This window comes from Carcharhinus amblyrhynchos, chromosome 34 (assembly GCF_965287045.1).
Source record: "Carcharhinus amblyrhynchos chromosome 34, sCarAmb.v2.hapA, whole genome shotgun sequence".
Lineage (NCBI taxonomy): Eukaryota > Metazoa > Chordata > Chondrichthyes > Carcharhiniformes > Carcharhinidae > Carcharhinus > Carcharhinus amblyrhynchos.
In genome coordinates this window covers 12,907,722-12,934,143 of record NC_137357.1, presented here as the reverse complement: position 1 = coordinate 12,934,143, position 26,422 = coordinate 12,907,722, and the positions used below count along the sequence as shown (strand labels likewise).

Genomic DNA, 26,422 nt, shown 5'->3' with positions numbered 1-26,422 from the left:
CTCAGTTGGCACAGTGGTTAGTACTGCTGCCTCACAGTGCCAGGGACCTGGATTCAATTTGCGACTTGGGTCACTGTCTGTGTGGAGTCTGCACATTCTCTTTGTGTCTGCATGGGTTTCCTCCACACTCGGGTGGGGGTTAGGTGGATTGGCCATGCTGAATTCCCCTTATGTCAGGAGATTAGCAGGGTAAATGTGGGATTATGGGGATAAGTCCTGGGTGAGATAGTGGTCAGTGCAGACTTGACAGGCTGAATGGCCTCCTTCTGCACTGTCAGGATTACACAAACTCAGGATGGAATTCCCCAGAGTTTAGGTTAAGGAGGAATTTGATCAATGTTTAAGCTCATCAGCAGAACAAATGGGGAAGATGGAAAGGAACTGCTGACTGCAAAACCTAGAACTAAAAAGAGTCTAAGAATTATTGACAGATCTTTAGAAACATTCGTACCCACAGAGAGCCGTTTGGAAATCTGACACATGCTGTGATAGTGAGGGTTATGGGGCAATCGTGGGATATAGAATTACAGGTCAGACAGTCTCACTGAATGGCAGATAAGGCTCACAGAACTCAAGATAACCTCTGACTGGTCCCATGTTCTACACCCAATATTACAAGCCAATTCCTCAACCTTGTACTATTTACAGTGCAACCACAGCATCCTTCTTCTCACATTGTTCCAAATAGAGGGGAGTGCGTTTTTAAATTCGTTCGTGGGATATGGGCTTCGTTGGCTGGCCACCATTTATTGCCCAAGCCTTGTTGTGCTTGAAATGAGTGGTTTGCTGGGCCAGTTCAGAGGGCAGTTGAGAGTCAACCACATTGCATTGGCTCTGGAGTCAGATATCAGCAGACCGGGTGAGAACATTAGTGAACCAGATGGGTTTTTCCAACAATTGACAATTGTTTCACGGTCATCAGTAGATTCTTCATTCCAGAAATTTTTACTGGATTCCAGTCCCACCATCTGCACTGGTGGGATTCAAACCCAGGTCCCCAGAACATTTGCTGAGTTTCTAGATTAATAGTCTGACAATAATAACACTCGGCTATCGCCTTCCCGAAAGACAAAGCAGCATTGTCAATGGTACAGGTTGGTAGAGTTCTCAAAACCGCATTCACATACCTCGTTTGTCTGGCTGTTCTGCTGCAAGCTGTCTTTTGGTCGCTTGCGCTTGCTTCTTTCTTTCTGTTCCACACTGGATCCTTTCCCCTCTTTGTTTTTAATGACGTTATACTGTTTCCGAGGCTTGAATGCTGGCAGCGGTTTGTCCTCTTCTCCCTTAATGTGACGTTCATACGGTAAAACCAGTCTGCCAGAGAGAAAGAGAGAGAAGAAGGTCAGAGCAGATTTCTACCATCACTCCAAGAAATGACAGAGGAACTGACAAGTTACTTTGCATCAGTCTTCATGGTGAAAGACACCAGTGGGATGCCAGAGCTCCAAGAGAGTCTGGGGCACAGGTGAGTGTGACAATCACCAAAGAGAAGATTCTGGGGAAATTGAAAGGTCTGAAGGGGGATAAATCACCTGGACCAGATGAACTACACCCCAGAGTTCTAAAAGAAATAGCTGAGGAAATTGTGGAGGCATTGGTGGTGATCTTTCAAGAATCACTGGAGGCAGGTAAGGTCCTAGAGGATTGGAAAATAGCTAATGTAACACCACTGTTTAAGAAGGGAGGCAAGCAGCAGATGGGAAATTATTGGCCAGTTAGCCTGACTTCAGACATTGGCAAGATTTTAGAGTCCGTTATTAAAGTTGAGATCACAGAGTACTTGGAAGTGCATAGTAAATTAGGACTGTGTCAGCAAGGCTTTGTCAAGAGGAGGTCATGTCTGACAAATCTGTTAGAGTTCTTTGAGGAGGTAACAAAGAAATTAGATAAAGGAGAACCTGTGGACGTGATTTATTTAGATTTCCAGAAGGACTTTGACAAGGTGCCACATAAAAGACTGTTAACTAAGTTAAGAGCCCATAGTTTTAAGGATAACATCTTGGTGTGGATACAGGATTGGCTAACTGACAGAAGACAGAGCGTAAGGATAAAAGGGTCTTTTTCAGGATGGCAGCCGGTGACTACTAGTGTGCCTCAGGGATCAGTGCCGGGAGCACAGCCTTTTAAAATATACATTAATGATTTGGAGGAAGGAACTGAAGGCGCTGTTGCTAAGTTTGCAGATGATACAAAGATATGTAGAGGAACAGATAGTATTGAGGAAGCAGGGCAGTTGCAGAAGGACTTGGACAGGCCAGGAGAGTGGGCAAAGAAGTGGCAGATGGAATACAATGTGGAAAAGTGTGAGGTTATGTACTTTGGAAGGAGGAATGGAGGCATAGACTGTTTTCTAAATCAGAAATGATTAGGAAATCAGAAACACAAAGGGACTTGGGAATCCTTGTTCAAGATTCTCTTAAGATTAACGTGCAGGTTCAGTGGGCAGTTCGGAAGGCAAATGCAATGTTAGCATTCATATCAAGAGGGCTGGAACACAAGAGCAGAGATGTACTTCTGAGGCTGTGTTGGACTCTGGTCAGACCCTATTTGGAATACTACAAGCAGTTTTGGGCCCCATATCGAAGGAAGGATGTGCTGGCCTTGGAAAGGGTCTAGAGGAGGTTCACAAGAATGATCCCTGGAATTAAGAGCTTGTCATATGAGCAACAGTTGAGGACTCTGGGTCTGTACTCGTTGGAGTTTAGAAGGATGGCGGGGGGGGGGGGGATCTTACTGAAACTTGCAGGATACTGCGAGGTCTGGATAGAGTGGACATGGAGAGGATGTTTCCACTCACAGAAAAAACTAGAACCAGAGTGCACAACCTCAGGCTGAAGGGATGATGCTTTAAAACAGAGATGAGGAGGAATTTCTTCAGCCAGAGAGTGGTGAATATGCTGCAGAAGGCATTGGAGGATTGAGTGTCTTTCATCAAGAACCCATCTATCTCTGTCTTAATAAGGGGATCAAGGGTTATGGGGAAAAAGACAGGAAAATGGGGATGAGAAAAATATCAATCATGATTGATTGGTGGAGAAGACTCGATGGGCCGAGCGGCCTAATTCTGCTCCGATGGTCTTGTCTGTCACTCTTTCCCACCTTCTACTCACTGGAAAGCAGCTGGATTTAAACAGCTGGGCAGTTTTTCTAGTGCCCCGACTCAAATTCCTCTCTCAATTTACTCAAATCTGTACCTGCAGTCCAAATAGGTCCCAGTTTTGGAGTTTGATTGGCTGGTTGTTGGGAGAGTGGGTTTAGGATCTGAGCACTCAATTCTGGAATTGTAAAGATTCGGATTGCTGTGAATCTGATTAGGCTGATAGGAAGGAGGCTTTCTGTCAGTACATTGATAAAGAATAACTGATACACACTCGAAAACCAAATACTGGGGCTCAGTAGTCAAGGTGCCATTTGCTACAAGGGCCAATGCTACCTACCTCTCATAATGCCGCCGGGTACATGTAGCTGCACTGGTACTCCCAGGGTTTCCGCCCAGCTCATCATAGATGTTCTTCCAGAGGCGGCTGGTCGTGACCTGCAAGGAAGAACCACACAGTTGGAGTTATCCCCAGTGATTCAAATAGTCACGGAGTCCAAAGACCACTGCTCCAGGTGAGACCTGAATCATCTCTGCACAGGAAGCGTGGAGGCTGCTGGATAGCTGCAAAAAGCCAGCCCCTTAGGGAGAAAGCATCCCGCCATTGCTTTTCTAGCCTGTGCCAACACTTCATACAAGTTCTGGCTGTAGATCATTGCATCACTTTCTCTCTCTTGTATCTGATGAAATTAAATCTCACTCAAGAGAGACTGCAATGTATAATTCAGGCCAATGCGCTCTCTCTCTCTGTGCCACTGAGGGAGTGAATCAGAGAAACCCAAGAGTGCAGAAGGCGGCCATTTGGCCTATCAAGTCTGCACCAACAACTATCCCACCCAGGGCCTGTCCCCATAACCCCGTGTATTTACCCTACATGGTGGCAAAGTGGTTAGCATGGCTGCCTTACAGCGTCAGGGACCTGGGTTTGATTCCAGCTTCGGGTCACTGTCTGTGCAGAGTCTGCACGTTCTCCCTGTGTCGGTATGGGTTTCCTCAGAGTGCTCCGGTTTCTTCCCACAGTCCAAGAGATGTGCAGCTTAGGTTGACTGGCCATGTTAAATTGACCCTTCATGTCAGGGGATTAGCAGGGTAAATGTACAGAGGTTACGGAGGTAGGGCCTGAGTGGGATTGTGGTCGGTGCAGACTCGATGGACCAAATGACCCCCTTTGGCACTGTAGAGATTCTGTGATTCTAATCGCCATGACACGAAGGGGCAATTTAGCATGGCCAATCCACTTAACCCTCACTTTGGAGTGCTGCAGTGCTGGAGGATGCAGTGTTAAACTGAGGCCCTGCAGGCGAATGTAAAAGATTCCACAGCCAGCTTTGAAGAGGAACAGAGATCCGGCTATTATTTAACTCGCAACCAAAATCAGCAGAACAGATGATCGCATTCCTGTCATTCTGCCTGTTAGAACACTTGATCATCCTGTTCAAATAGGCTGCCTTATTTCTGTATGGCCATTGTGGTTGCAATTCAACATAAAACATTTTCAAGTCTTGAATCCTAAAATGTACTTCAGAAATTCCCACAGTGCAGAAGACAGAGCATTTTATCCAGGCTCACTACTGCCCTATTCCCGTAATCCCATGCATTTAACCCTGCTGATCCACCAACCCCCACATCTTTGGAGCAAACCTGAGCACCCAGAGGAAACCCACACAGGAACAAAGTGCAAACTCCACACAGACACTGACCCAAGCCAGGAATTGAACCTGGATCCCTGGCGCTGTGAGGCAGCAGTGCTAACCATTATGCCACACCTAACTGAAGTTACTTTCATAGTAATTTGAGTCAAGTGTTGACATTGCCATGCAAATCCCAAGAACCAATGGAAAAATTAAAGTTATATGACATATAAGATGATGAATGGGATGGATAGGATAGAGGTGGAGAGGCTCTTCCTGCTCAGTAAGGACAGTAGGACTAGAGGCCACAGCCTCAAGAAAAGGGGGGGGGGGGGGGGGGTGCGGTTTAGAACAGAGTTGAGGAGGAACTTCTTCACTCAAAGGGTGGTGAATCTCTGGAATTCTCTGCCCGTTGAAGTGGTGGAGGCTGCCTCGCTAAATATATTTAAGACGCGGGTTGATAGGCTTTTGATAGGCAAGGGGATTAAGGGTTATGGGGAGAGGGCAGGAAAGTGGAACTGAGTCACGACAGATCAGCCATGATCTTACTGAATGGCGGGGCAGGCTCGAAGGGCTAGATGGCCTACTCCTGCTCCTATTTCTTATGTTAAGTTACGGGCAGATATCTCTGAATTCATTTCGTCTGAAATGTGGCAAAATGAAGATCACTGGATCCTCCAAGGCCAGAACTTCACACTCAGTCCGCAGCCCCAGCAGTTTCTGAGGCAGTGGAGTGAGGACGGATGGGGGATTATATGGAGGGGATCCCGCCTGCCCTGGCCTGATAATTTAATGGAGAGGCAGCAAGGCCTCGGACAGGCCACTGAAGGGCCCTTTCCCATCTAGCCTCAATTTTTAGACGGGCAGACAGATGACAACTCATTGGTTGGGGGCGGGGGGGGGGGGAACATAATTGAAGAGAGTTTGATCTAAAGTAGGAAGATGGTGAGGGGTTGGGGGCCTTCTCCCTGCTAACTGGGGCATTGTCCCCATAAGGTCCAGTGACCTTCAAGCACCCCCCGCCATCCTCGACCTATCCCCCAAAACCTTGATTGTCCCCATTGCCTCCCCGCCGTAGGGTCCCCAGGACTTTAGTTCCTCCAGTCACAGCGCTGCGGTGGCTGGAAGAGGCAATGCAGAGAGCTGCCTGGAATAGTCAGTCAATCCAAGGTGGACCTTCCTCCTGACTAAGGGCTGAAGCCCTGCTGCGTATGATAGTCAGTGCTGGTTTGAATGTGAAAGGGTATCGATGCTGCCCAAGTCAGCCCAGCCCCCATCGTTCTGAGAATTCAGACCCAAAATTCACCATCTCCCATCCTGATGGCTGTATCCTGCAACAATAATGCATTTGATCAACCTGTATGTAGCAACCATTATGTGGAGTTGCTGGCGTTAGACTGGGGTAGGCACAGTAAGTAGTCTCACGACACCAGGTTAAAGTCCAACAGGTTTATTTGATAGCACAAGCTTTGAGTGCCTCTCCCTCATCAGGTGAGTTAAGACTTTAACCTGGTGTTGTGAGACTACTTACTATGTGTCAGCTAGCCTGCCATTAACTCTTGTAGTCAAGACAGTCTTCAATCAAACAAATCTTCTGAGAAATAACAACTATCTAATTGGCAGAGGGCCAAGAATTATTGTATTTGGTCCAGTCTGTCACAGATCTTTATATCACTCATCATCAAGATAAGCAAGCAAATTCTTTATCGGAATATTACAACAGGAAATTCTTGTTGGCAATATCAGTGGCAGAAAGTTGACCGCATTGATGCAATGTCCCTGTCTAATGTTTTAGCAGAGGCCTTAACCTATCTATTTTTAATCAAGCTTCTGACAATGCGCATTTCCTGTTCTAATGCTGATCTGCATTCACTATTTCTCAGTAACACTTTCATTTCAAGACCTGACTGGTTCAATGGGAGTTCCCCCCACTTGCCTGACGACAGTGGGCTGTCACCATTCAAGGCTCTAGTCAGTTGCTGCTCCTCAGTAAACTCCACACTCCCAACTTCGTGAGTTTCCTTTACTCCTGGGCATCCCTTCGTTGCAGAATCCTGAGACCGCTCCATTTTTACAACCAGCTTTTATCACACCAGCTTCTCCCCCACCTCCCAATTATCAGCAATATCAGATTTCCCTCTCAACTCCTCATGAAACATTGTGAGCAATGCTTTTTACTGAATATTAGCAACAACCATTTCAAAGCTGCAATGAGGGAGTCAGTCACAAAGTGCAGAGAAGGTCTGCACAATTGTATTGAGGGAAATATTTATTTATTTATGGGATATGGGTGTCGCTGGCTGGTCAGCATCTATTGTCCATCCCCAACTGCCCTGTTTCAGAGGGCAGCTGAGAGTCAACTATGTTGCTATGATTCTGGAGTCACCTGTAGGCCAGACCGGGTAAAGACAGCAGATTTCTTTCTCATTAGTGAACCAGATGAGTTTTTCCGGCAATGGTTTCATGGTCATCAGTCAATTCTTAATTCCAGATTTTTTTTTTATTGAATCAGATTCCACCAGCTGCCATGGTAGGATTCAAATCCTGATCCCCAGAACATTAGCTGAGTTTCTGGATAAATAGTAATACCACTAGGCTATTGCAGAGATGGAAAGAAAAGGATAAAAGGAAAAGCAAGAATTTGGCCCTTTCTTATCCCAAAGCACCTCAAAGCCAGTGAAGATTTGCTGAAGATTAGTCACCGATGAACAGTAAGAAATTGGTTAGCCAATTCCCTGCTGCTGTCAGACTTTTGAATGGACCTATCTTGCATTAAGTTGATCTTTCTCTACACCCTAGCTATGACTGTAACACAACATTCTACACTCTCTCCTTCTCTATGAACGGTATGCTTTGTAAACGATAACAGTATGCTTGTAACAGTATGCTCTGCACTGTGCGCAGTTTTGGTCGCCGCACTTACGCAAGGATATTTTGGCCTTGGAGGGAGTGCAGAGGTGGATTACTAGGCTGATACCGGAGTTGAGGGGGTTGAGATATGAGAGGCTGAATAAACTAGGCTTGTACTCGTTAGAGTTCAGAAGAATGAGGGGAGATCTCATTGAGACGTATAAGATGATGAATGGGATGGATAGGATAGAGGTGGAGAGACTCTTCCCGCTCAGAAAGGACAGTAGGACTAGGGGGCACAGCCTCAAGATAAAGAGGGGGCGGTTTAGAACAGAGTTGAGGAGGAACTTCTTCACTCAAAGGGTGGTGAATCTCTGGAATTCTCTGCCCGTTGAAGTGGTGGAGGCTGCCTCGCTAAATATTTTTAAGACGCGGGTTGATGGGTTTTTGATAAGCGAGGGGATTAAGGGTTATGGGGAGAGGGCAGGAATGTGGAACTGAGCCACGACAGATCAGCCATGATCTTATTGAAAGGCAGGGCAGGCTTGAAGGGCTAGATGGCCTACTCCTGCTCCTATTTCTTATGTTCTTATGTGAAGTGTGCAAGAAACAATATCTTTCACTGTATGTTAATACATGTGACAATAATAAATCAAATCAAAAGAAGTGAGTATATGGGGATGTATCCACACATCAGTACCAGTGGGTAAAAACACTCAAACAGCTTCTGACTCTCTCACATCAGAAACACAGAGAGCAAGAGTCAGACAGCCATACAGAGAGCAAGTCACAGCTTGATGGTGTGCTCCCAACTGTCCCAAAGTGCTGCCAACAGCAGTTTCTTATTTTAATTCCCAGGCTTTACGCAGATGGTGCAGCTGCTGAAAATCGTGCCATTGCTGCAAATCTGACAGCGACCAGCTGCCTGGGGAGAGAGAACAAGGAGACAGCAGTGACATTGTCCCAGCTACCATTGTCCTGCTCACAAGATGCTACAACTGCAAAACGCCACACAGGAAACAGAAGCTCAGGCACTCTCTCTACTGAGCTGGGGGTATCAACCAGACCCTTGCTTCCTGGGTACTGAGTGGCTGGCTGTTTAATCCATCCCTTCCCATCCCGTACACAGGCAACCCGGGGCACAATTAGAAACAGAAGTCAAGACATTGGCAGCCACGCTCTGGAGAACACTTTGAAAGCCACAAGCCCTGCTCCCAAACAAGGGGATCTCCTTCTCTCCAATTCCCACAGAGGCTCACAGACACATGGAAGAAGTTGAATTGAAAACAAATAGATTCCACATCATTTCCAATCAATTAGTCGGATATAGGCCACCAGCTGCTCATGCAGAATGGGGAATTCTGAGACTCCGAGGAATATGGAATACGGAATACTGAGAGGTCAGGATAGATGGATGTGAAAGGCATGTTTCCATCAGAGAGAGAGACTGGAACTCACAGGCACAACCTCAGACCAAAGGGACGACTCTTAAAACAGAGATGAGGAGGAATTTCTTCAGCCAGAGAGTCTGTGGAACTCTTGGCTGTAGAAGGTTGTGGAGACCAGGTCACTGAGTGTCTTTAAGTCAGAGATAGGTTCTTGATTAATAAGGGGATCAGGGATTATGGGAAAAAGGCAGGAGAATGGGGATGAGAAAAATATCAGCCATGATTCAATGGCGGAGCAAACTCGATCGGCTGAATGGCATCATTCTGCTCCTGTGTCTTATGGTCTTTTCTCTCTTGGACCTGAGCAGTCTTCAGTTGGGACGGAGAGAAGACTGAGTCCTGCCAAAATCAGATTCTGGTTTACTAACAGATAGATTCAAGTGAGTGTTGTTGCTTCAGGACAGGCAGGGGCTGATAGCTGGTAACTGTGGAGCTGGCCATCCCAGATAGACATACTGCTCACAACATGTTACAGACTTGCTGCCTCTTGGCAATTCTGAGCTGAGGAATCCTGGGAACCAGAGCCTGGATGTGTACCCATGACCCAGAGTTGAAGGATCAGGGTTCAAGAGGTTTGGATGCAGCTGGATTTAAAACTAGGTTATTGAGTGCAGTCGGGTTGGACCATTCAAGATTCTGACTGGTGAGAAGAAGCATTAACGTCCTATGTTTTGTTTAGATAGGAACTCAATCCCTGGAGGGATAGGGCAATGCCAAAACCCATTCCGTTTTTAATTCAAAGAGCAAATTCAGAACATGCTTTCCAGGATGTCACCCACACAGTTGGGGGTGCCCAACTCTATCTGAGCAAATTCCAGCAGGTTGTGTCACATGACTAAATGCCCAAGCACACCCCCCTGGCATGCTGGTCAGCTGACATCTGGCCTGGGTATGCCCCTCCCACTTTATGCACCAATTAGAAATGATAAGATTCTTCTTTACCCACTCAGATTATTCCCAACTCTACCAAGTTGTCTTTCTCTCCCTTCCCCAATATTTTTATGACTAAAACAGAAAATCCAATGATTTTCTGACAAGCAATGGCCTGGAGATGAATTTGCGTGTCTTGGAGACTCCAATGGTTGGTAACCTCAACACGAAGGCATTAAGAGATTAGCAACTTGAAAATGCCTTGGGCAGGTTCTCTTTGCTGCTCTTTGAGATGCCCACACAAAGCTGTCAGTAGCATCGAGAGGACCAGAAAAAGATCAGCTGGCCTATCAAGTCATCCTGTTACAAGCTCAGAGTCTTTGTCATGTCGTCTTCATTGAACTACATGTGACATGGCTGCTCCCAGACATTCCATCGTGGCATAGGTCACATGACAATGACCAGCCAGGTGGTGCACTGAGTAACGATTGGATTTCAAGACCTAAACATCCCCATCTCTATAACAAATAACAGGCAACTTTGCAAGCAAAATCACATGTAATTGTGAGTTACCCACTACACCACAGCTGCTCTCACACATGACCAAAGAACTTAGACTTGGTCCAGCTGAGCTGACTGGCTATTTCATATCGTCCTGAAGATCTTCATTTTTCCTCCTGCAGTGGGCTGTTAGATGAACTTGCACCCTCTGCACAAGTGCCACTCGATCAAATAGACTCAACGTTACTTCTTTCTAGAGCTTCTTCTTTGGTTCGTCACCTTGAGTCACTTCACACAGTTCTGAAGTGATGAAGATGATTGATGAGGGAAAGACAGTGGATATTGTATACACGGACTTCAATAAAGCCTTTGACAAGATACCTCATGGTGGACTGGTACAAAAGGTGAAGTCACACCGAATCAGAGGAGACCTGACAAGAAGGATACACTACTGGCTTGGCCACACAAGGCAGAGGGTAGCAACAGAGGGATGCTTTTGAGTGGAAGGCTGTGACTAGTAGTGTTCCACATAGATCAGTACTGGGACCTTGGTGATTTATAGTATTTATAAATGATTTGGAGGAAAATGTGGCTGGTCTGATTAGTAAGTTTGCAGATGACACAAAGATTGGCTAAGTTGTGGATTGTCAGAGGATACAGCAAAGTACAGACCAGTTGGAGACTTGGACAAGGAAATGACAGATGGAGTTTAATCTGGACAAATGTGAGGTAATGCATTTTGGAAGGTCCAATGCATAGAGGAATTATACAGTAAATGGTAGAACCCTTAAGACTACTGACAAGCAGAGATATCTTGGTGTACATGTCCACTGAACACTGAAAGTGGTAATGCAGGTGGAGAAGGTAGTCAGGAAGGCTTACGGCTTGCTTGCCTTCATCGGCCAGGGCATTGAGTTTAAAAATTGACAAGTCATGTTGCAGCTTCATCGGACCTTAATTAGGCCGCACTTGGAATATAGTGTTCAATTCTGGTCGCCACAATGCCATAAGGAGATGGAGGCTTTGGAGAGGGTACAGAAAATATTTACCAGGAAGTTGTCTGGTCTGGAGGGTGTTTAGCTACGAGGAGAGGTTAGGGAAACTCAGTTTCTTTTCACTGGAATGAGAGGTTGAGGGGTGACCTGATAGAGGCTTACAAGATTGAGTGTCATGGACAGAGTGGATGGTCAGATGCACTTTCCTCGGGTAGAAAAGTCAAGCACGAGGGGATATAGGTTTAAGGTGCATGGGGAAAAGTTAGAGATGTGCAAGGCAGGTTTTTTTTTTAAATACACAAAAGGTGGTCAGTGTCTAGAAGGCGCTGCCTGGTGAGGTGGTGGGAGCAGGTACAATTGGGGCATTTAAGGGGCAACTAGACAACTACATGAATCAGATGGGAATGGAAGGATACGCACTCTATACCATAAGCGCATATGGTTTAGTTTAGGCAGGCATCATGGTCACTTTGGAGGGCTGAAGAGCCTGTTTCTGTGCTGTACTGTTCTTTGTTCTATGAAAATCATTTGCATGATGCAGCAATGTCTCTGACACCTCTTGTTCACCTGCTGCTCTCCTTCTGCAGCTATCACTCCAAGAGTTACAAGCCAGTGATCACCTCTAGATTTCACTGAGCCAACCTGAATGGTGTTTTGTGCTTCTGCTGATGTCTTTACAGATGGCCAGTGGAGAGATATGTCTTACTTTTTTCTAGCTAAACACTTGTACGTGAAATGATTTAGCTTCTGGCAATTAGAATACTGCTTTCCCCATGCTGGACACAGCTGCTTTGTATGATGCCCTCCCACCCACCCATATTTACATCCTGCCCTTTGTGCACAATTGTCCTGCTCTGTGGCCTGGAAGATCTTTCAACATAATATATCTCCTGGTCTGCTCTGACATACATATGCTCTAGTGGATGTTTCCAAACTTCTGTGTTTCTGCACACATCTATCACTTTTCTGAGATGAAGTGAATCTCTCAGTGGATTTGCTCTCCACTGTCCATATGCAGCAAGACCTTGGGCCGATAAATGGCAAGGAAAATTCATGCAATAGAAGTCCAACAACAGAGAAACTAATCATTTCCACTGTACATTCGATGGCATCACCAGCGCTGAATCTCCCACTGACAACATCCTGGAGGTTATCATTGACCAGAAACTGAAGGTATATAGTGTGGCCTCAAGGGCAGTTCAGAGACTGGGAATTTTGCAGCGAATGACGCTACTCCAGATTCCCAAAGCATGTCCACCATCTACAAGTCACATGTCAGTAATGTGATGGAATAGTGCATCATCGTTAGCCATGGGTGAGGTACCAGAAGACTAGAGGGTAGCAAATGCTGTGCCCTTATTTAAGAAGGGCTGCAAAGAAAAATCTGGATATTATAGACTGGTAAGCCTAACATCTGTGGTGGGTAAGTGACTAGAGAGGATTCTGAGGGTTAAGATATACAGGCATTTGGAAAGACAGGGTTTGAGTTGGAGTAGTCAGCATGGCTTTGTCCATGGGAGATCATGCCGTACAGATTTGTTAGAGTTCTTTGATGAAATGACCAGGAGGGTTGATGAGGGCAGGGTCGTAGAAGTAGTCTATATGGTCTTAAGTAAGGCCTTTGATAAAATTCCACATGGTAGGCTGCTCTGGAAGGTTAGATCACATGGAATCCAGGATGAGCTGGCAAATTGGATATACAATTGGCTCAATGGTAGGAGGCAGAGGGTAATGGTGGAAGGATGCTTGTCAGACTGGAGGCCTAAGACGAGTGGTGTGCCTCAGGGGTCAGTACTGAGCCCATTGTTGTTTGTTATCTATATCAACAATTTGATTAAGAATGTACAAGGCATGATCGGTAAGTTTGCAGATGACACTAAAATAGGTGGTATTATAGACAGGAAGGTGATCAAAAATTGTAGCAGGATCTTGATCAGCTGGGGAACTGGGCCGAGAAATGGCAAATGGAGTGAATGGTAGGACCTTAGGGATCTTGGAGTTCAGGTGCACAGTTCTCTAAAGATGGAGTCAAAATAGAGAGGACAGTAAAGAAGACTTTTGGCATGCTGGCCTTCATCAGCCAGGGAAGTTACGTTGCAGTTGTACAGGACATTGGTGAGGCCGCAATCTGGAGTATTATGTTCAGTTTTGGTCACCTTGCTACAGGAAAGATGTTACTAAACTGGAGAGAGTGCAGAAAAGATTTAAGAGGATGTTGCCAGGAATCAAGGGACTGAGTTCTTGGGAGAAACTGGACAGGCTGGGACTTTTTATCTTTGGAGCATAGGAGACTGAAGGGTGATCTTATAGAGGTGTGTAGATCATGAGAGGCATGGATAGGGTTATTGCACTCAGTAGTTTTCCCAGGGTTGGGAAATCAAGAACTAGAGGACATAGATTTCTGTTAAGAGGGGAAAGAATTATTGGGAACCTGAGGAGCAACTTTTTTTTTTACACAGTGGTGGTACATATGTGGAATGAGCTGCCAGAGGAAATGGTTGAGTCAGGGACATTGACAACATTGAAAAGGCATTTGGACAGATACATGGATAGGAAAGGTTTAGAGGGATATGGGCCAAATGCATCCGAGGGTTCTGAAAGAAATGGCGGAGTTGATAGTGGATGCCTTGGTGGTTATTTTCCAGACGTCGCTGGATTCCGGGGGAGTGCTGGAAGATTGGAAAGCGGCTAATGTTACGCTGTTGTTTACGAAGAGTGCCGGGCAAAAGACAGGGAATTATAAGCCGGTTAGTTTAATGTCTGTTGTAGGTAAAATGTTAGAATCCATCATCAAGGAGGAAATAGCGAGGCATCTTGAGGGGAATTGCTTGATAGAGCAGACACAGCACGGTTTCGTTAAGGGGAAGTCATGTCTGACAAATTTATTGGAGTTCTATGAGGATGTGCTAGGGCGGTGGATAGAGGAGAGCCGGTGGATGTGGTCTTTCTTGATTTTCAGAAGGCATTTGACAAGGTACCTCGCAAGAGGTTATTGCAGAAGGTAAGGGGGCATGGAGTTGGGGGTAGGGTGTTAGCGTGGATAGAGGATTGGTTGTTAAATAGGAGGCAGAGAGTGGGGGTCAATGGGTGCTATTCGGATTGGCGGTTGGTGACTAGTGGAGTGCCCCAGGGATCGGTGCTGGGGCCTCAGCTTTTTACCATTTATATAGATGATCTGGAGGAGGGAACCGAGTGTATGGTGTCGAAATTTGCTGATGACACCAAGATTGGTGGAATGGCAAATTGCGCGAAGGGTGTGGAGAGTCTGCAGAAGGATCTAGATAGGCTGGGCGAATGGGCCAGGAAATGGCAAATGGAATTTAATGTTGGCAAGTGCGAGGTGGTCCACTTTGGTAGGAAGGACTTACTTACGGGGCGAAAAACTGCAGCAGGCGACAGTGCAGAGGGACCTCGGGGTCCTTGTGCATGAGTCGCAAAAACCCAGCCTGCAGGTGCAGCAGGTGGTCAGGAAGGCAAATGGGATGCTGGCCTTCATAGCAAGGGGGATTGAATATAAAAGTAGGGAGGTCTTGCTGCGGCTGTATAGGGCATCGGTGAGGCCGCAGCTGGAGTACTGTGTGCAGTTTTGGGCGCCGTACTTACGCAAGGATATTTTGGCCTTGGAGGGAGTGCAGAGGAGGTTTACTCGGCTGATGCCGGAGTTGAGGGGGTTGAGCTATGAGGAGAGGCTGAATAAACTAGGCTTGTACTCGTTAGAGTTTAGAAGAATGAGGGGAGATCTCATTGAGACATATAAGATGATGAACGGGATGGATAGGATAGAGGTGGAGAGGCTCTTCCCGCTCAGAAAAGACAGTAGGACTAGGGGGCACAGCCTCAAGATAAAGAGGGGGGCGGTTTAGAACGGAGTTGAGGAGGAACTTCTTCACTCAAAGGGTGGTGAATCTCTGGAATTCTCTGCCCATTGAGGTGGTGGAGGCTGCCTCGCTAAAAATTTTTAAGACGCGGGTTGATGGGTTTTTGATAAGTGAGGGGATTAAGGGTTATGGGGAGAGGGTGGGAATGTGGAACTGAGACACGACAGATCAGCCATGATCTTACTGAATGGCGGGGCGGGCTCGAAGGGCTGGATGGCCTACTCCTGCTCCTATTTCTTATGTTCTTAAATGGGGTTAGCTTAGATGAGCATTTTGGTCAGCATGGACAGGTTTGAGCCGAAGGGCCTGTCTCCGTGCCAGAAATTCTATGATTACAACAACAATCCAAAAGCTCAACACCATCCAGAACAAAGCAACCCACTTGGTTGGAATGCCATCCATGAACCTGAACATTCACTCTCTCCACCACTCTCAGAGAGGTGGCAGTAGTTTGTACCAGCCACCAGATGGAGACACTCACCAAGCCTCCTTCAACAGCTGCCCTTCCCAAACCATATAGACTGCCACAGTTCAGGAAGGCAGCTCAAGACCACATTCTCAAGGGCATTTGGGGATGGGCAATAAAGGCTGGCCTAGCCAGTGACACCCACATTGAGTGAACAAATAAAAGACCCTGCATCATGAGATCTAATCTGAGAAAGTTAAAAGTTTCTAAAGTTGATTTATTACTCAAGTGAGGCTTACATTGAAGTCACTGTGAAATTCCCCCAGTTGCCACACTCCGGGCCTGTTCGGGTCAATGCACCCTAACCAGCACAGCTTTCAGACCATGGGAGAAAACCCACACAGACATGGGGAAAACATGCAAACTCCGCACAGACAGTGACCCAAGCTGGGAATCGAACTCAGACCCTTGGCATTGTGAGGCAGCAGTGCTAACCAATGTGCTACTGTGCCACACAAGAAGTGAAAAGAAAAGCAGAAAGATCTTTTAGGAATCTCTGACCCCCTCAAGTGAGAATCATTGAAATGTTTCCTGGCAACTTTTGTCAAACAGTGAATTAAAAAATATGCATCACATGTGGATCACATTCTGGGTGAACTTGAAAACTGCTGTGCCTAGTTATTTTTAGGATGGCTGCCAAAGGTCATAACAGCATTGTCACAATTATTCCTCCACCATTTCCAACTGTCCTTTCCACATGCCTCAACACTTCACTGTTTTGCCACAGAAGGCTGTGGAGGCCAGGTCATTGAATGTCTTCAAGACAGAGATAGATAGGTTCTTGATTATAAGGGGATCAGGGGTTATGAGGAAAAGGCAGGAGAATGAGGATGAGAAAAATATCAGTCATGATTGAATGGTGGAGCAGACTTGATGGGCCAAGTGGCCTAATTCTGCTCCTATGTTTTATGGTCTAACTACAAACTGGTTGATCCAGGGAGCTTACACCTGCAGCTCACACTCCAGTTCCTCCGACATGACCCCCAATCCCCAACCACTGCGGAACCACTTCACAACAACATTTACTTGCATTTATATAGAGCTTTTAATATAATCAAACATCCCAAGTTGCCTTGTTAGGAGCATTATCAGATCAAATTTGTGACTGAACCACGTTAGCAAACGTTAGGTCAGATAGCCAGACATTTAATCAAAGAGTGTGTTGTAAGGAGTGGAGAGAGGCCTCGTGAGGCAGAAGGGTTTGTGAAAGGAGTTACAGACCTTTGAGCAGCTGTAGACACAGCTGCCAATGGTGGAATGGAGGAAACCGGGGTGCATAAGAATATGATTCAAGTGCCATCGTGGTATTAGCTTTTATCACCCAGCCTTTCAAAGATAGTGAATTTCAAGGTCTGACAGACAGGTATCTGTGACTGGATGGTTAAATATAAACAGTGCAAGAGGTTAATAGGATAAAACCATCAATGGTTAGTTGAACGGGATTGCAGATGGACAGTTTCACCCAATGGAAAGCAATCTTCAATCAGAGGTGAATAGAAAGATTACTCACTGCTTCATAACCACCCAACTTCTCAACTGCCTTGTACAGCGTTAGCAGGTTAACTGTGGAGAGAAAAAGATTGACAATGTCAGCAAAATTCAAAACTGTCAACCAGGTGGTTTGCAGTTCACATATAACCTAGTGTCATCCATGCAAGAGGAGTTTACAGGAATCCTGGGACAGCTTATAGACGCCAGGACTGACAGATATCGACCTGTCCCTTCTGGAGAACTCACTGTCCCTCTTCACAAATCCTTCAAATCCAGGCCCACATCAGCAGGACATGAAATCTTAGCTGTAATTCTAAGCAATGAGTAATAAATGCTACCAGCATCTGGGTTCAAAGCTCCTTGCCAGAATTGACCCAGTAACCTAGGCTGACACTCCCTGTGCAGCACACAGTGAGTGCTGCACTGTGCAGGCACTTCTCTTGTCAAGATGTTAAACTAAGGACCTGGCTCCTTTCTCAAATGGAATTGAAGGTCACACTGACTATTCATTGAAGTGCATTCTTCGTGACCCGAATAATATTCACCCCTGAACCAACAATCAAAACAGGTGATCTAATAACAATCAGATGCCATTGTGGAATCTTGCTGTGCGCAGTTGGGCTACTCTGTTTCCTATTTTGCAAAAGGACTTGGTGAAGAAGGCATTCAGCATTCTTGCTTTCATTGGTCAGAACATTGAATACAGGAGTTGGGACGTCTTGTTGAAATTGTCCAAGACATTGGTAGAGCTACACTTGGAATACTGTGCAGTTCTGGTCGCCCTATTATAGAAAGAATATAATTAAACGAGAAAGAATGCAGAAGAGATTTACTCGGATGCTACTGGGATTTGATAGTTTGAGTTATAAGGCGAGGTTGGATAGACTGGGACTCTTTTCCTCTGGAGCATAGAAAGCTGAGAGGTGACCTTATAGAGGTCTATAAAATAATGAGGGTCATAGATCAGCTAGAAAGTCAGTATCTTCTTCCAAAAGTAGCGAATCTGAAACTAGAAGGCATAGGTTTAAGATGAGAGGGGAGAGATACAGAAGTGTCCAGAGGGACAATTCTTTCAGAGGGTGGTGAGTGTCTGGAACAAGCTGCCAGAGGTAGTAGTAGAAGCAGGTACAATTTTGTCTTTTAAAAGCATTTAGACAGTTACATGGGTAAGTTGGGTACAGAGGGATACAGGCCAAATGCGGGCAATTGAGACCAGCCTCAGGGTTTAAAAAAAGGACAGCATGGACAAGGTGGGCCGAAGGGCCTGTTTCCATGCTGGAAACCTCTATAACGCTGTGACTGCATTGGCTGTAAAGTGCTATGGGCTGTAATGAGGTTGAGAAAGATTGATGAACAACTGCAAATCTTTACTTTTTCATTGGGTTTGCGAATGGAAGCAGTGTAGCACCAAAGCACAGAGAGATATGTCTCAATCTGCAACGCTGCCTTATCTTCTGAGCATCTGCATTGACAGATTCTCCAAATCCAGCGACTTCCAAACACTACTCAAAGGGTGGATGAAACTCACCTTGCTTAAACCCCAAGTGTGGGATTCTCTCAATGGGAGTCCCCCTCTCCTTCATAAACTTGTACAGATCGACAAGGAAGCTCTGCTGTCCCACGTCACTGGGCACCAGATCCTTCACCTCCAGGATCCCTCCATCCATTCCACTGTCCTCGACCAGTGCAGTGGGAAATTCTTCCAATTTGCATTGCATCTGGAATGGGAAAAGAGCAGAAAGAGGTAAGAAAGGCCAGTTCTCTGACAAATTGTTACAAAGCTGAGGGCAGAGAGGATAAAATATCATCTCAAATCTGGTGACTACATGTAGATCAGATACCAGAGAGAGTTGTGTCATCACAGGGTTTCATTTTGAATACTATCTGTACCTCTCCAGAGGGATGATCGGTCACAAGTATGTGTGCAGTTAATGTCCATTCTGATCAGCTATACTGTGCTGACTTTCTTACAGCTATGCTGAGGGGGCCGGAGAGCAGAGACTTTCAATGGAGAAGGAGGGAAGGTCTCCACGAGCTGCCAATAGAAGCCAAAAGCTCATTTTGGTATAGCTCCCACTTCCAGTCATGACCTTTAACCCGATGGGAGCCATTGTGGGAGTCGAGATACTCACCCCTGCCAAATTGCAGGCAGTTCCAGCGAAGGGAACGAGCTTTATTCTTTGAGCAAAGTGCTTGGCAGAATTGTTTCAGTGGCTGGTGAAGAAGTAAACACTTGTTGCCTTTGTGCTTTTTCTCAAGCTCAAAGACAACAAGGAAACAAAGCCAAACAGTTTCCATTCACCTCGTTCTTGCCCATTGAGCATTTTGGCTTCCGAGCTTTTAAATGATCAGAACATCAAATATTACCTCAAAAGTCACAGCGACCACTGAAACTGCCTGGTCTTTCACATTGCGTCTTCTTGAATTGCAAAATTACATTTTGTGGTGAAAAACAAACATTTCTTTCACGCATGTGATTACAGGAAATGTGAGTGTTACGCAGTAAATACCTCAACCTGGTGATTATCCAAGTCAGCAGTGATCATTTCTGAAGCAGCAAGATCTTGTCCGTTACAATAGATAGTCCTCAAAGAATTTGGCGGCTGCATTAGAACGAGAAAGACGGTGAGAAAATTGTGTTCAGTTCTTTACCCTTCTTCATTTCTCTAGGGCAGTTAGAGGTGGGCAATAAATGCCTAGCCTGTGATGCTGCATCTCAGAATGAATTTTTTTTTTTAAAAAAACATTTTGGAGTTGCTTCCTTGGGGCAAATCATAAACAGAACACCAAACGATGTACCCATCAGTCACAGCTTCCGGCTGGAGTAACATCTGCAATTTCAGTCACAAATAAAACAAATCCCAATTCTTCAACTGGAACATTTCCCAGCATCGAGTTAAAATTCTCTCCCCCCATCACCCAGTTTCAGTCCCAGTCTCATCAATCCTCCCTGATTTGAATTAAAGCTTGACTCTGTCTCCTCAAACTCTCTCCCAGTCTCATTCTAGTTTTAACCTATCTCTGCCTCATACCCTCAAATTCACTGCAGTCTAATGCTACTTTCACCATGTACCCTTCCCACGCCATCCATAAAACAGAACGCAGCAGGAAACATATGTACAAAATAGAAGAAGCCATTCGGCCCTTTGATCCTGTTCTGCCGTGGCTGATCTTCAAATTCAAATATCCTGATTCTGCCTTCCCCACCTCCCAAGTCCCTTGATCCTTTTAGCCCCTAGAGCTGTGTTTCATTCCTTCTTGAAATCACCTCATCTACTCTCTGTTGTAGTGAATTCCACAGATAAGCTCATACTGGAGATGTGGGAAGAGATCAGTTCTTGACTGAACCTTAAGGAGGATGAGCTGAGGAGGGTCTCCATTGTGTTGTCCTGAAACTCCAACTCTTCCCAGATCTGAGTGGATCCTGTTTCCTCAAGTGCTGTCTCAGCCCAAATGTTCACCTGTGTATGACAGATGGCAGAAGCGAGGAGCCCGGGAAAGATGTTGGAACATTTCAACACCTCAGGATAATCAGTCAGTTCGGGACTTCTAAAGTATTGTCACTGTTGTTACATAGGCTAATGAAGCAGTCAATTAAAGAGTTCAGAGATATGGGGTTGAAATTTGTCTGAGGTCCCATTTGACCTCCACTGATATTGGGCAGAAATTATTCTGGAGCAAAATTAACTTTTTTGTATAAGAACAGGTAAGATGTAGGATCATTCATTGCTACACTGCTTTCTGCCTACCTTACAGTCAACAAACAGAAACCCATTTCTACACCAATCTTTCTGATCCAATACAAAGCCCAGTCATCCTCCCTCCGTATCTCTTGCCGGAACATCCTACACAATGAGAACCACAAAGACACACAGGTTCACTCAACACCATCTGTTCAGAGATATAATTATCTCAACGTTGCATTGTTAAATACATACTGTAGAATTTCCCTTTATTACTCATTTCCTCTTTGGAAAAAGAAAGATAAAACTACAGAAACACAATGATGCGAGTTTCTAAACATAACCTGTTTGTACTGGACATTTTCTGTACTATTTAAGGTCATTGTAACCGCCTTTAAAACGCAAGTATTTAAAATCACAGCTGTCACTTAACTGATGTATGGTCTTCTTGAACACGTAGCTCATTGATGAGATAACTTACTAACCCCCTTAGCAAATCTGCTTCTGATTAGAGTGTACCTGATGGCTCTCCAATCCTGCACCCAGCGTTACTCAGATCTAAATACGGTGTTCTTTCTGTTTCCCCGAGTGCTGTTGCATCTGGATAATGATTAATGCTTCAGCATCTTTATCTGCTGAGCATAACTATTGGGAAGGTCATCCCAGACTTTTTCCTGGAGCACAACTGAAGATTACAATTTCTATCTACTCCTCAATATTCTCCCTTCACCAGGGACCCCACAAGATGTAACCCTCTTTCACCATCCAATTATTCAGCCCACCTGGGGTTTACACTCTGCACAAGTTTTCCAGCTTCACAAACATCCTAATTTCACTTCTGCGGCTTTTAGAGTCATAGAATCCCTACAGTGCAAAAGGAGGCCATTTGGCCTATCGAGTCTGCACCGGCCACAATCCCATCCAGGCCTTGTTCCCATAACCCCACATATTTACCCTGCCAATCCCCAGCTCTATAACCTTAACTGTTCAGTTCTTTATTCAGCTTCTTTTTGAAAGTTATGGTTGAATCTACTTTAACTTTCCCTTGCAGGCAGTGAATTCCAGATGTATGAAAAATTGGTCTCCCTTCTCATACATTTGCCAATTAGCTTCATTCTGTAGCCTCTGGTTACAAACCCTCCCACCAGTACAAACATTTCCTCTTCACTGATTTGATTTTAAATCCTGATTGATTTGGAATGTTATTGATAAATATCGCCTTTGACAACTCCACCAGCGCTGGCAGCGTTATAGTAAATCCACCCTGCACGCTCTCCAAAGTCTTCATATCCTTTCTAAAGGTGTCAGGCTTGAATTGGAGAAAATTCTCCAGCTGCGAGTTAGCCAGTGATTCAAAGATGTCACTCAACCTTCCATGACTCTCTTTCCAATTATTAAAGGATCCACCAGCTCCGGGACCAGGTGACAATGTGGCCAACAATAATTTCACCTAATGGTCACAATACTAAGGTTTCACACAGAGATCTAAGTCTCAGCATGATTCTCAGCTTAGAGTTTTGTGTCAGACAGAGAGAAGACCTGTCCCCTTTTCTTCACGCATTGTCTCTTCTGGCCCACGTTCAATTCTCAGGTTAGATGTTAGGCAGCAGGAGAGAAAGAATTGGTGCAACGTTAGAATCAGGTTTGCTTGGAGTGTAGAACTCATTGGAGGCTACAGTATATCAACCATCATTGTGCATGAGGGCCAGTTTCTACACAGCTTATCCAGGGCTGGCCAGGATCATTGAGAAATATCCCTGACCCCTCTCAATCATCTTTGTCAATAGCAAACCCAACTGATGGACGCTAACAGAATCATTACAAGGAGATGATTGGGCCCATTATGTCTGCACTCATTTCAGAACACCCAAACCAGCGCTGAGCATACACATGCACATTGCAGATATGAGTTACCAAGTATGTGGAAGAGGGTGTGCACATCAGGACAAACGCACCAATTTAGGTGTCAGGCACAACTTAATGTGTCGCACTCTCAACTCAAAATCAGGAAGGTCACGGGTTTAGTTCCCACTCCAGAGGCTCAAGCACAAACCCCACGCTAACTTAAGACTCCTTACACACCTATGACTGTGTGGCCAAATTCCTCTCCAACTCTATTTTCAAGTTTGCTGACAACACCACCATGGTGGGTCAAATCTCAAACAATGACGAGACAGAGTACAGGAATGAGATAGAGAATCTCGTGAACTGGTGCAGCAACAATAATCTCTCCTTCAGTGTCAACAAAATGAAGGAGATTGTCATCGATTTCAGGCAGCATAAAGGAGAATATGCCCCTGTCTACATCAATGGGCACGAAGTAGAAAGGGTTAAGAGCTTCAAGTTTTTAGACATTCAGATCACCAACAACCTGTCCTGCTCCCCCCATGCCGACACTGTAGTTAAAGAAAGCCAACCCATGTTTCTACTTTCTCAGAGGACTGAGAAGTTTGGCATGTCAGCTACGACTTCACCAACTTTTCCAGATGAACCACGGAAAGCATTCTTTGATTGTATCACAGCTTGGTATGGCTCCTGCTCTGCCCAAGACCGCAAGGAACTACAAAAGGTCATGAATGTAGCCCAATCCGTCATGTAAACCAGCTTCCCATCCACTGACTCTGTCTACACTTCCCGCAGCCTCGGCAAAGCAGCCAGAGTAATTAAGGACCCCGTGCATCACGAACATTCTCTCTTCCACCTTTTTCCGTTGGGAAAAAGATACAAAAGTCTGAGGTCACATACCAGCCCACTCAAGAACAGCTTCTTCCCTACTGCTGTCAGACTTTTGAATGGTACTATCTTGCATTAAGTTGATCTTTCTCTACAGCCGAGCTATAACTGTAACACTACATTCTGCACTCTCTCCTTCTCTGTGAATGTTATGTTTTGTCTGGAAAGCGCAAAAAACAATTCTTTTCACTTATGTTAATAAATTTGACAATAATAAACCAAATCAAAGTACTTTATCTGAGAGAGATATTGTGCTTTTAGAAAAGCTGAGGTAGGAACAGGAGCTATAGATATGTAAAATTGTTCTTTCTTTCTTGAATGTATTTATTAGTCAGCCAGAACAATGTTAGCAACTGGTCTCGATTGAAACTCCACTGTGTTTCAGCAAACTCGCACGCTCTGTAATGACTCCTCAGCATGATGTGAAATATTATGGAAAATCAGTTCTATTCCTGACACAGCAGGTCTAAAAATAAATGAACAGCAACAAGCTTCTTCCGTCATCAACTTTCTCTCAGCTGTTTGTGTTGGCATGATTCTGCTGTTCGGCCGCACTGCAATTATTAGAATTTTGTACAACAGGAAGGTTGGCATTGAGGATGGAATCCGGAAAATGGAGTCAGGACAACTTGCCTAAAGCAGGGAGGTCAAAGCCACACTCCCACCTCTTAATGATTGACCCACTTCAGGGTCACTGCTGCACAGGGACAGGAGGAGGCCATCCAATCAGATCAGAGTTAATCTCAATGTCTTTGCTTCACATTTCTCCATGCCATCACCCTAAAGAAACGTCAAAGTCTTGAAGGCTCCTGTATGGGTGGAGAGTTCCAGATTTAACTGCAAGCGATCAGAATTATGAGACAGAGTGTCTCTCTCTCACAAGAGATACTCACTTTGGAAGTATCTACAATGGTACGTCCACTTGGAAACCTGAAGATCTTTCAAATAGGACATTAAACCAAGACCTTGTCTGCCCAGTCAGGTGGATGCAAGATATCAGACAGATAGTACTCAAGAGTTCTCCACAATATTTTGGCCTGTATTTATCCTCAACCAGCACGCCAAATTCCAATTACCTGCTCACTGAGCTCAATGCTCAGTGTTGGATCTTGCTGTGCCCACCTTGCCAACACTACCACAGTGACAGCACTCATTGAGTAGTGTGTTGAATGTGAAGCATTTGAGGATGCTCTGAAGGTGTTTTAAGTGGCCATGTAAATAGGAGCTCTGCGCTCAAGTGAGCGCTCACACATTCTCACAATCTGCTCAGACAACAGCAAAAAGCTGCAATCGTCTTGTGCCTCCAAAGAGAAATGCCCCAAGGAGCTTCATAAGAATGAGTGAGGAACGAAATGAACAGCGAGTGTCCAAAAGCTCAGTTAAATAAATGGCTTTTATGGCAGGTATTAGAGGGAGAGATGAAGAACTTGAGAGAGAGAACTGCAGACCCAATTTGCTGAATTCCTACCATGAGAGCTGGACCTCCTTCTCTGGGGTCGAGATCACCTTGTCCAAAAGGGGAGAAAGAGCAGGAATGATTGGAGTCAGAGTGAGGTTTGAGACAAGTTTTGTCTATAAGAGGAAAAAGCTTCTTTTCCACAAACTGGCCTGGTTTAGGTCAGTTTCCTGTCTCTCTCGGAGGGTTTCGATTGGGATATGATGGCCAGCTGGGTGGATCACAGAGTATTTTCCTGTCTGTCATTGTTTGGCAATTGCTCAAGGATCTGATTTCGAAACACTCACTCATATTTTATATTCAGTGTCAAGAAACGAAGAAGATTGTCATCAACTTCAGGAAGCATAAAGGAGAACATGCCCCTGTCCACATCAACGGGGATAAAGGAGAAAAGGTCGAGAGCTTCAAGTTTGTAAGTGTCCAGATCACCAGCAACCTGTCCTGCTCCCCCCAAGCAGACACTATATTTACGAAAGCCCACCAACACCTCTATTTTCTTAGAAGACCAAGGAAATTTGACATGTCAGCTATGACTCTCACCAATTTCTACAGATGCACCATAGAAAGCATTCTTTCTGATTGTATCACAGCTTGGAATGGTTCCTGCTTGCCCAAGACTGCAAGGAACTGCAAAAGGTTGTGAATGTAGCCCAATCCATCATGCAAACCAACTTCCATCCATTGTCTCTGTCAACATTTCCCGCTGCCTTGGCAAAGCGGCCAGCATTATTGAGGACCCCACGCACCACAGACATTCTCTCTTCCACCTTTATATGTACAAGTCTGAGGTCGTTACCAACCGACTCAGGAACAGCTTCTTCCTTGCTGCTGTCAGACTTTTGAATAGACTTCCTTGCATTAAGTTGATCTTTCTCTACATCCTAGCTATGACTGTCACACTACATTCTGCACTATCTTGTTTCCTTCTCTCCGAACAGCATGCTTTGTCTGTGTAGCATGCAAGAAACAAAACTCTTCCCTGTTTATACATGTGACAATAATAAATCAAATCAAATTTCCATCTCATTTCCAAATATGGAAATGACTTTCAGCAACTCAAACCCAATCTTTCTGATGCAGTCTGGAGATGGCACAAATTTGGGTAAGCTGATAGTCAAAAAGATCTCATCCTTGTTCCCTTCTCCTCAGTGAAGGAAAGAGTGAGGGATAAGCTCTTTCTGCTGAAGTGAGACTCAACAACTTGTATTTGTAGAGCACCCTTAAGCTGAGCATAATGTCCCAAGGCACTTCACATGAGAATGATGGGACAAGATATGTAAAGAGACATTGAGAACAAGTGACAAAAGACTTCATCAAGAAAGC

The 26,422-nt window shown here is 45.1% G+C and overlaps 2 protein-coding genes across 2 annotated transcripts in view; one reads left to right on the top strand and one right to left on the bottom strand.

Moving 5' to 3' along the window:
* aspdh (aspartate dehydrogenase domain containing) overlaps positions 1-26,422 on the top strand; it is a 77,373-nt gene that overhangs the window by 26,973 nt on the left and 23,978 nt on the right. The window lies entirely within an intron of this gene.
* LOC145361410 (AT-rich interactive domain-containing protein 5B-like) overlaps positions 1-26,422 on the bottom strand; it is a 33,200-nt gene that overhangs the window by 4,503 nt on the left and 2,275 nt on the right. Inside the window, exons 2-6 of the mRNA XM_080217136.1 lie at positions 19,738-19,830; positions 18,756-18,945; positions 17,247-17,299; positions 3,438-3,535; positions 1,128-1,314 (exon numbers count right to left, since the gene is read on the bottom strand). Of these exons, the coding sequence (XP_080073262.1) occupies positions 1,128-1,314; positions 3,438-3,535; positions 17,247-17,299; positions 18,756-18,945; positions 19,738-19,773 (564 nt within the window). The 5' untranslated portion in view covers positions 19,774-19,830. The remainder of the gene's footprint in view (positions 1-1,127; positions 1,315-3,437; positions 3,536-17,246; positions 17,300-18,755; positions 18,946-19,737; positions 19,831-26,422) is intronic.